The 10,458-nt window shown below is 39.6% G+C and overlaps 1 protein-coding gene across 2 annotated transcripts in view; it reads right to left on the bottom strand.

Annotated features, from left to right (window-relative positions):
- Positions 1-443: 443 nt before the first annotated feature.
- MYO18B (myosin XVIIIB) overlaps positions 444-10,458 on the bottom strand; it is an 810,748-nt gene continuing 800,733 nt past the window's right edge. For both annotated transcript variants that reach the window (XM_089684120.1, XM_089684121.1), the window contains exons 43-44: positions 8,379-9,544; positions 444-632 (exon numbers count right to left, since the gene is read on the bottom strand). In XM_089684120.1, coding sequence (XP_089540246.1) covers positions 619-632; positions 8,379-9,544 — 1,180 coding nt within the window. In that variant the 3' untranslated portion in view covers positions 444-618. The remainder of the gene's footprint in view (positions 633-8,378; positions 9,545-10,458) is intronic.

The following is a 10,458-nucleotide window of genomic DNA, read 5'->3' as shown; positions in this document are numbered from 1 at the left end:
TTTTCTTTCTGGCCACTCTGTTTTTAATTGGTGGCCACAACAACAAATCAAAATTCAACCCTCTTTTGATTGTTAGTTAAAATAACTAACTACAGCTCAGGCTGGAAGCATTTCACTGCCAGGATTAGGAGAGAGGGGTGACATGATGGTAAGACAGTTGTGGATTGTTTCAAAGAAAGGTTCAAAGCATGGCAAAAAACTCCTGAACAGGTAAAATTAATGGTATGATTCAGAGATCCTGGGAAATGTTTATATCATGCTGGAAGACTGGGTGGGGGTAGTGAGAAAACCCACTGACTTCCAGTGTTTTGGTGTATCTTGCTTTTTTACATAATTCATGTGGTATGTGTCTTGACACATGTGTAGCAATACATAATCCCCAAGAAGTCCATATTATGTGTATGTACAATGTCATTCCATACATTCTAATAAGCATACATAAGTTGAGAAACCTACAGCTTTATTTTTAGAAAGCAAACAAATTACAGAACATCTTTAATTTTCAACCATAAATTCATCTTTACAATCTTGTGCTTTTGGCAAATACATAGTGCAAGCCTTCGAAAATAGAATACAGACAGCCAAAGTGAGTCCTTCATTGGCGAGGCCCAAAAGTCTTTACTTGGTGTGACCTAAAAGAAAACATAAATACCATGGTGAAATATGTACTGTACGTATTACTGTCCTCATTGGTTACTGCAGTCATCCACCATTAAGTCATCTAGTTCTAACTACCACCTGACTCAAACTCACGATCTTAGGTACAAAACCTATTTCAAAAGAGAGTGCAGCCAATATTAATTTTCAATTTTGTTTAGTTACTTGTGGGTTCAATCACATTTCATCTTTATGCCTCTTAAGCTAGTTATATATCATACAATTTGTACATTCCTTTGGATTTAACAACACTATGAAGCATGAGGAGTTATGAAAAAAAAATTTGGTTTAATATGTATCCAATCAAGTACACCCTTGTACTACATAACTGTAGGATCTAAAGAACGTTGTACAATTGTAAGGTTTCTGGTAATGAGATCTCTGCATTTTAATCCACCCAAGCACACTCCTCTACCTTCATAGGAGGTCTTACTCTTTTGAATAATTAATTTATCTTACATAATAGATACTACAGCAACAGGAGTGAGACACTTCCATGGGCATTGGTGAAACAGCATAGCAGGGTATGAAGAAATTGAAGAATGGTGTTTCTGGCTGTTGTTTCTTATGTCCCTAAAAGCATAAGCAATATAGTCAATTTCCATATACAGAATATCTAGAGGGAACCAATATTCTACATCTGTTCCTGCCTGGTTCTCTGACTTTGCTGAATGATCATTACACACTTTGATGATGTAAGAAAACAGCATTTCTTCCAACCATGCTGTGGATATATAATAAACTGTAATGGAATAATTCTGCCATCCCTGGAGTTGAAGTCACAGAAGTCATACACCACAGCTAATCTTGGAAACTTGAATTTATTATGGCTGCATCAAGAATTTGCTGCAGAATGGAGATAAGACTTAGTGTGGTTTTAATTACTACTGTAATTTGGTCACAGCAAATTTAGATGAAAGTCTTTTTATTCATCATGTTCTAGCTATTTAATGATCTTAAACATGCATGAAATTGTTCAATCTTTGTCTTTACTCTTGCAATGCCAGGGAGTGTTTGTGATAGGCATGTCTCTCCATATTGAAGACAATGTTATTTCGCAATTCAGACATAATCTGAAGGACTGTAACCAGTTCCCTATCACGTTATAGCAGAATGATGGCTACAGTGCAGGCGTCCAGTTCTGGGAGAGCGTCATATGACATCCTGTCTGTGCTGTCACGTGCTGTCTGTGATCGCTGTGTCCCTTGGACACAGCTGATCACATGACATGGTAAAAGGCCAATCACAGCAGCCTTTTATCACATGCCCAATCACAGATGACCACCATGTAAATACACAGTGTCCTGATTATCAGCGCAGCCCCAAAAGTGTCCATCAGTGCCCAACAGTGCTGGCCAGCAGTGCCCACCAGTGCTGTCCATCAGTGCCCAGCAGTGTTGCACAGTAGTGCTGTCCATCAGTGCCCAACAGTGCTGCCCATCAGTGCCCAACAGTGCTGCCCAGCAGAGCTGCCAATCTGTGTCCATCAGTGTCGTCAGTCAGTGCTGCCATTCAGTGCCCTTCAGTGCTACCTGTTAGTGCCCATCATTGCTGCCTATCAGTACCCATCAGTGCCGAATATCAGTTCAGCATCATCAGTGCCTCCTCATCAATGCCCATCAGTGCCACCTTATCAGTACCACCTATCAGTGCCCATCAGTGCTGCCTATCAATGTAGCTGCATCAACGCACATCAGTGAAGGGGAAAAATTACCTGTTTGTAAAATTTTATAATAGAAACAAAAGAAAGCTCTCTTATTGCTTGTTAATATTGCATAAATAGTTGCATGTCCATAGTCTGGGCACGGGTGTATAACAAGTACAGCCTAGGTTTTTCCCATTGAATCAGCAACCACAGGTGTGCTAGGTCTGTCATCCATGTGGCTTATTTAAAATGTAACTGTGTGCAAAATAAAAAATGACATATATTGCAATGTGTCACTAGCACTAACACATAATTTGTGGCTTTATTACTTCCTTACTTCTACTGCCAGTAGATCAGTAATTTTTTTCACTTCATTTAACAGGGTGACAAGCATGTTAATTCTGCAGTAACATCACACAGCAACATTGTCTCTCTATTGTAGTCATAGTTTTAAATTGGTCACACACATATCGATATGACCATTCAATCCACCAACTAACATGATCATATTAAATAAAAATCATAAACCACAGACTCCTTATTCAATCAATTTAGTGAACTTTCATTCAACACTGACAATTCAATCTGCCATGGCGGAATTTCACTGATCATTCCTAATATCTCCATATATATCAGAAATCTGATCTTAATGCAGATCAATTCAGTTATTGCTTTCCATAAATCATTTCCGGTCGTACTTGCAAACTATACCATATGTTATGCATCATTCACTATTTCTTAGTTGCATAGTTACATATAGTTACATAGTTCTGAAGGGATGTTCACCTTTCATAACATGTTACATGTTACACTGATATTCAGGGTGTAACATATAACATGTTACGCTCAGACTGCCCCGCCCCCACAATCCCCAATTTGATAGCTAGCTGGGGATCTTCTCTCTCTTTGCTAGCTTTCATTTTTTTTTAAACGTGGCCATGCGGGGCTCCGCCCACACAGCTGCATCACTCATTCACAGTCATCTGTGAATGAAAGACTACAAGTCCTGACAGTCTTAGTGGCTGCCAGCTTGTATTCCTCAATTAACAACCATGGTGCTGTGAAGAGCCATGTAGTTCATTTATTCTTCCTGTCAGTATATCTGCTTGCTTGTACATACCAAGCAGATATACTGACAGGTCTGCAGGAGACATGCATGGTACCAGCGATCTGCTTATCGCTGGTGCGATGGCTTACATGCTCCTGCAGACAAAAACAATAAATGCACATTTTTTTACCTGCATTTGTGCATTTATTATTTTTTTTCTAAAAGGTGAACTTATCCTTTATCTTTAAACTGCATAGGGGGTTCTTTACTGTTAGAGCAGTAAGGATGTGGAACTACCTCGCAGAATCAGTAGTGTCAGTGGGAAGTGTCAATAATTAAAAACAACTCTTAGATGGGCATCCTAACAAATGAAATATAAAGGGATATGGGAAATAGTTTTGACATAAACACACACCCACACAAGTTGACCTGGATGGTGTCTTTATTCAAACTTAAAGGATGCTGGTGCTGGTGACATCATTGATATGCTTGTGACATCATTGACTTGATATGGTTACATGGCCATATTAGGACAATGTTATTGACCAAATATAGCAAAGTGGTCATATTAGATCAATGATTATCCACAGGTTTCTCCCCTTCCTGACCAAGCAATTTTTTGATCTTCGGCACTGCACTGTTTCACCTGGTTACTGAGTGGTCATGCAACGCTGTAGCAAAACAATATTTATGTCCTTTTTTCACACAAATAGAGCTTTCTTATTTTGGTCACCACTGGTGACTATGGCATAGATAATGGAATTTACACAGCTTTTACTTTCTGACTGCCTATCACATTTCTTGAGGTGCTAAAATGCCAAGGAAGTACTAAACCGTTGCTCACCTGCACATTGTGGGAGGGCAGTTGGGAAGTAGTTTAAAAAAAAAATGTTCTCAATTTTTTTTTAATGTTACTTTCCTTTTTTTTACTAATTAAAAAAAAACTTTCATCAGAGTAGTTCAATGTTATCATAGTGACATTGTACTACTCTGAGGGGGTGTTCAGGGATTTATTTTTCACTTTTACACCTTTTTTTACACATGGTACAGGGTGCTGTAATTAGCCCAGGTACCATGTGAGAGCTGCTGGCCAATCACAGCTCACCAGGAAGGGAAGCAAAGCTGTTATGAATCAGATTGATTCATAACAGCTTTGCTAACATTGTGATTGTGTGCCCCCCGGTTGCAGCACCCCCCCCCCCCCCCCCCCCACGTGATAGGACAGCCAGAGTGCCTATAAATACTGCCTGTGCCTGTACATGCCAACCGCCCGCAACAGTTTGCGCAACTCTTTACAACCTAAAGGGAGACAGTACAGTTACAATATGATAAAATACAAGAAGGTTAAGAGGGCCCTTCTCATAAAAGTTTACAATCTAATAGGATGAGACAAGTGGTACGAAAGGTTATAACTGTGGGAGATGAGCTGATGGAAGTGATAATAGTTCAGTTAGTTGGATGACACCAGTATCATTGCCCTTTATTACCTGCCACTGTGGGGCAGGATATTTCTCACCCACAGCTGATTGGGCCAGTGGCCTGCTTCATGCAACAGTTTTCTATAGATTTTGGCTGAACTGAGTTCGGCTTGATCCTTAACTCATCTTTAGTCACTACAGGAGACTGTTAATTTGAGTGCTGGACATTATTGTGCTGAGGGCTCATCCCAGGAAACTGGAAGCAGCCTGGACCAACAGAGTAGCACACTGTACAAAGAAAGCCTAATAATATTATTCACAACTGATACCCAACAAATATAGGCATGATCTGTAAGATGGAATTTTGTAAAATGCTGTCCCATTACAGTAGAGGCCTGTTTCTCTTTATAGCAGGATAAAATGAGATAAAACAAGTTATCTGCATGCTCTAAGATATATCATTCATGTATGCCTTTAGAGCATAATGAGTACTGCATCTTTTTAAAGAAATTATTATTAAGGTATTGTACATTGAACACTCCAGCTTTAGTGATAGTATATAGGTGCCCACAAGCCTATGCCAAGTACAGTTGTGGCCAAAATTATTCAACCCCCAATGCTGTAAAGGGGTTTAGGGACTATAGTGTACATTTGGAATTGTATTCAGAATCAAATCCTACAAGGACGTTGTAACTACCCAAATGCAACTAAAATGACATCAATTGTTTATGTAATACAGTAGTAAATGGTTCTTATGTGGTTTCTTCATTGCCACAATTATTCAACCCCTTAAAGACTACCACTCTGAAGAACAGAGGTTCATACAGGTGCTTTCCATCAGGTATTGAAAACACCTGTGGATGTCACCGAGCAGCAATCAAGCATAATAAGCACCAATTAGGCAGCTTTAAAATGACTGTGATACTCAGCTCCTTCTAGACATTTACTGGTGTGGTTACAAACATGGTGAAGGCAAGAGAATGGTCCAGGAAGACAAGAGAAGAGGTGATTTCTCTTCACAGGAAGGGCAATGGCTATAAGAAGATTGCAAAGATGTTAAACATACCAAGAGACACCTTAGGAAGCATCATTCGCAAATTCAAGGCAAAGGGCACTGTTGAAACGCTACCTGGTCGTGGCAGAAAGAAGATGCTGACTTCGACTGCTGTGCGCTACCTGAAGCGTAGAGTGGAGAGAAGTCCCCGTGTGACTGCTGAGGAACTGAGAAAAGATTTGTCAGATGTGGGTACAGAAGTTTCAGCCCAGACAATAAGACGCACACTGCGTAATGAAGGCCTCCGTGCCAGAACTCCCAGGCGTACCCCCTTGCTGTCTCCAAAGAATAAGAAGAGTCGACTGCAGTATGCCAAAAGCCATGTGGACAAACCACAAAAGTTGTGGGATAGTGTTCTGTGGACTGATGAAACAAAATTAGAACTGTTTGGGCCCATGGATCAACGCTATGTTTGGAGGAGGAAGAACAAGGCCTATGATGAAAAGAACACCTTGCCTACTGTGAAGCATGGTGGAGGGTCAATCATGCTTTGGGGCTGTTTTGCTTCTGCAGGTACAGGGAAGCTTCAGCGTGTGCAAGGTACCATGAATTCTCTTCAGTACCAGGAGATATTGGATGGAAACGTGATGCAGTCCGTCACACACCTGAGGCTTGGGAGACGTTGGACCTTTCAACAGGACAATGATCCCAAGCATACCTCCAAGTCCACTAGAGCATGGTTGCAGAGGAAAGGCTGGAACATTTTGGAGTGGCCATCGCAGTCACCAGACTTAAATCCGATTGAGAACCTCTGGTGGGACTTAAAGAAAGCAGTTGCAGTGCGCAAGCCTAAGAATGTGACTGAACTGGAGGCCTTTGCCCATGAAGAATGGGCGAAGATACCCGTAGATCGCTGCAAGACACTTGTGTCAAGCTATGCTTCACGTTTAAAAGCTGTTATAACTGTAAAAGGATGCTGTACTAAGTACTAAGATTGAATGTCACTTGGGGGTTGAATAAAACTGATAATGCTGTGAGCACAGAAAAGACATTTGTGGTTATTTCATTATAACTGTTATGTTATATTTGTCTGACCTACAAGTGCCTCTTTAATGTAAATGTAAGCAAGATGACTGAATGATCAAAAGCAATGTCAAACTGGCCAAAACACTCAATTTCAGTGGGGGTTGAATAATTTTGGCCACAACTGTAGCTGAGCTCGGTGTTGGCTAATGAGGCATGTAGCATGGCTTTTGTCAGCCAGCTTCAGATAATGAACCAATTTAATGAGATGGACAAGGAATGGAAAATATCAGTCAGGTGTGACACAGAATGGTTTTCTAATAGAGACAAATATTTTGCCTAAACTTTTTAGTAGTGTATATCAGTAAAGTTGTGTAGACATCACATTATACTTCCATTTAATTTCCTCGCTCCCTTAGGAAGCCACCATTCTTGATATATGGTGTTCTGTGATCAGAAGCTTACTGGCTCTTCATTCAGTATGCTCACAGAAAGTATTTCTATTAGGTTGGCACTTTCATTGCTTTATAGAAAGATAATTTGCAGATCTCGCTATAAAAGTCAGCCCTTTTTAACACTATAGTTGTAAAATGACTGTCTGGGCTTGGTGGTCTTAACAGGCAAAGACATCATCCTCCTACAGTAATCAAGAAGACATGACAGGCTAACTGTTCAGTGTGAAATTAACATTGTGGCCTAGCAGGACTGCTTTCTCCAGCTACTTCAACCCGGGCTTCAATATGTACATAAAATACAGCAGAAATCATTTAACCCCTGGACACGTCAAACTGAATTACATGATACTTTGATTACAACTATGCATAATAAATTTAACATGTTGAAGTACCATGGCATATTTTAACATTTAAGACAGAGGAATGGAAGCCCAGCATCTAGAGCTACAGTTTTGACTAAATCTCTTTGTTACTGAGAAATTCAATTGCTCATTGACAGCAATCGCCTTAGCATTACACTGATTTTAGTGTGCTGGGCATAATGGGGCAACCAACAGACAGTAAAGCAAGACATACAGTACATTATACAAAATCAAACGATTCCCCCATCGACACTGTCAGTGTCGATGGGGAAATACCACCCACAGTGCTATTGTGTTCTGCTAGCAAGGGGCCTTTCCTGTCAGTAGAACATAATGATTACTGCTGGCAGCAGTAACTACATGCAAAAAAACCCAACAGGCTGGTTTTACTAAAGTTGATTGATAGACTTCAGTACAAACAGCCTGCCCATTGATTGATTGAATCTCAGCTGATCCCTGCTGAACTGGCCAAGATTCGATCCATCTATGGCTGGCTTAAGAGTTTTCAGTAACAGAGAGATTTATTCACCACGGGTTTCCCTAGGATTTAGGATTTGTCTAAGTTTCCCAAGGAAGACAAGGGAGGAGATTTACTAAAACTGGTGAACGGAGAACCTGCTGCAGCTGTGCATAATCACCAATCAGTTTCTAACTTCAGCTTGTTTAATTAAGCTTTGACATTAAAACCTACAAGCTAAATACATTAAAACCTACAAGCTTCCAAAAATGAACTTATCCTTTGAAAAGCATTATCAAAATTAGTTTTTCCCATTTACCTTGTTCTTCATCGTTTTTGCGAAGATATTTCATCATTATGCTATTCACATCATCTTCTTTGCCTTCTGCTTCAGGTCTTTTATTCTCTTGTGCAATTTCCGATGCAACTCGTTTACCAGAGATACCTTCTCCTTCTAGTCTTTCAGCACGTGGCCGACTTTTGATACTATCTGAACTCTTGCAAGAAAAAACAGATCCAGACGAGGACGAAGAATCAGACAAATTTCCTAGATCCTCACCAATGCTAGAGCTTTTCTTTAAAGCACTTTTTAATACACCTGTGGAAAGACTTGGTTCATTTGTAGGTAGATCTCCAAAATGGACACTGAGTGGTCGCTGACCTTCTCTTCTATCCCTGGAATATCTAGACAAACTTAATGTTGATTGTGACTTTTTCAGAGCAGGCAGGATGTCATCGCTGTCATCAGGTAATTTTCTCTCATAGTTAAGACTGGGCACTTTCCAGTTTGACAAACTTTCCTCATTTTCATCACCTGCCAATTGTGAAAACCTCTTGTTCTGGAATACAAGAGGCTGGTTTCCAAAATCATTTTCTGCAGCCTCTTCCATCGGTGCTTCAAGACATTTCCTCCATGGCCTTAGCTTTGAAGAAGGAGCACTCTCTCTCCCTACAACCAGAGGTTGTTGGAGAGATTCATAGGAGCCAAATCTTGCCATACGTTTAACTGCAGGTGATAGCGTGGGGTCCGACTTTTCAGAAGGTAAGCATCTAAGGCTTGCTGAACGAGTTAATCCTTGACCTAATGCAGGTTTGTCGTCTGCAAGTTTCCCTAAAGCAACAGAGAAATCTTCGTCCTCATCATCATTTAGAAGTGTACATCTTCGGAGAGAGGAAGCACCAGTTGTACGGTAAATAGGCAGCGATGATGTTTCTTCGATAACTAGGGAAGTCTGATCTTTTTCAGCTGCCCTTTTCCTTCTCACTTCTTCTAAGAACTCGGAAAGAGCAGATGAAGAACGTGAAAATGTATCTTCTGCTGGAGATGAGCGTCTTCTTCCAAGTGCCGGTGTTATGTTCCCTTTGTTGGCCACCAATGTAGTTGTTATGTTATCATTTTCGGAAGTTAAGTTTCCATGTACTTTTAACCCTGAACTTAGGGATGAACTTGGCCGGCTGGTATTCTCATTGTTCACATCGCTGTGTCTGGAAAACATGAAAAGAGTATTTTTCTTTAGCAATATTATTATACATTGTTTGCAGTCTTTATCTTCAATGTACAGAAATGTTCTTTAGAGAGATTTATGTTTTTTTATTGGAAATAATGGCATATTAAAAAAACAACAACAGTTTTTCAAGACAAAAATTAATTAGATAATTCTAATATTCATATATTTATGCAAAGGAACAACTGACACTTTGATGAATAAAGTGCATACAAATACCATAGACTCATTACCACATCAAAATACAGGTTACAAACCTGATTAAAAAATAAGTAATATCTACTCAATATCTGCACAAGTATGTTGTCAAGGTATATAAAGTAACAATACATAGGTAATGTTACCATAATGATGAGATAAACCATAAAAAACATATGCCAAATAAATACAATATTGCCACGCCACAGAAGGTGCTGTTTAAATATACCTAATGCATAGCTAATTAATAATGTATATATGTACAAAAAGGAAGCCCTCTCCAGTCAAAAAAAAAAGCATACTGGCCAAATGAATCAATATATGTGGGCACTCTGGCTGCAAAGACAACGCCTCCTTTGTTACATACTTAATACTAAATGTGTACTACAGTGTTGGTTTTCTGTAGACCTAAATCATGTCCCTTGGCTGAAACAACCACTACAGTTCTCAATTGAGAGGGTAAATGCAGTTCTTTTTACATAAATGCTGGATGTGCATCTGAATCCAGTATCTGGTGTATTTGACTCAGGGGCACTTGAGGGCTGTTTTTACAATTTTACAAAACTGCCATAGCAAACAATAACAATTTGGCTTTTATTTCATAATTTGACATGCGAAAAAACAAGACTTTTTTTTGCAGTAGCTTAAGTAATCATTTTAGATTTTTTTGTTGTAAATACATTTTAATAAATAGCT

The sequence above is a fragment of the Staurois parvus genome, unplaced genomic scaffold (genome assembly GCF_062004578.1).
Source record: "Staurois parvus isolate SC_StPar_1 unplaced genomic scaffold, SC_StPar_1.0 ptg000336l, whole genome shotgun sequence".
NCBI lineage: Eukaryota > Metazoa > Chordata > Amphibia > Anura > Ranidae > Staurois > Staurois parvus.
The sequence above is the reverse complement of the archived record's forward strand: the minus strand, read 5'-3'. Positions and strand labels throughout refer to the sequence as shown.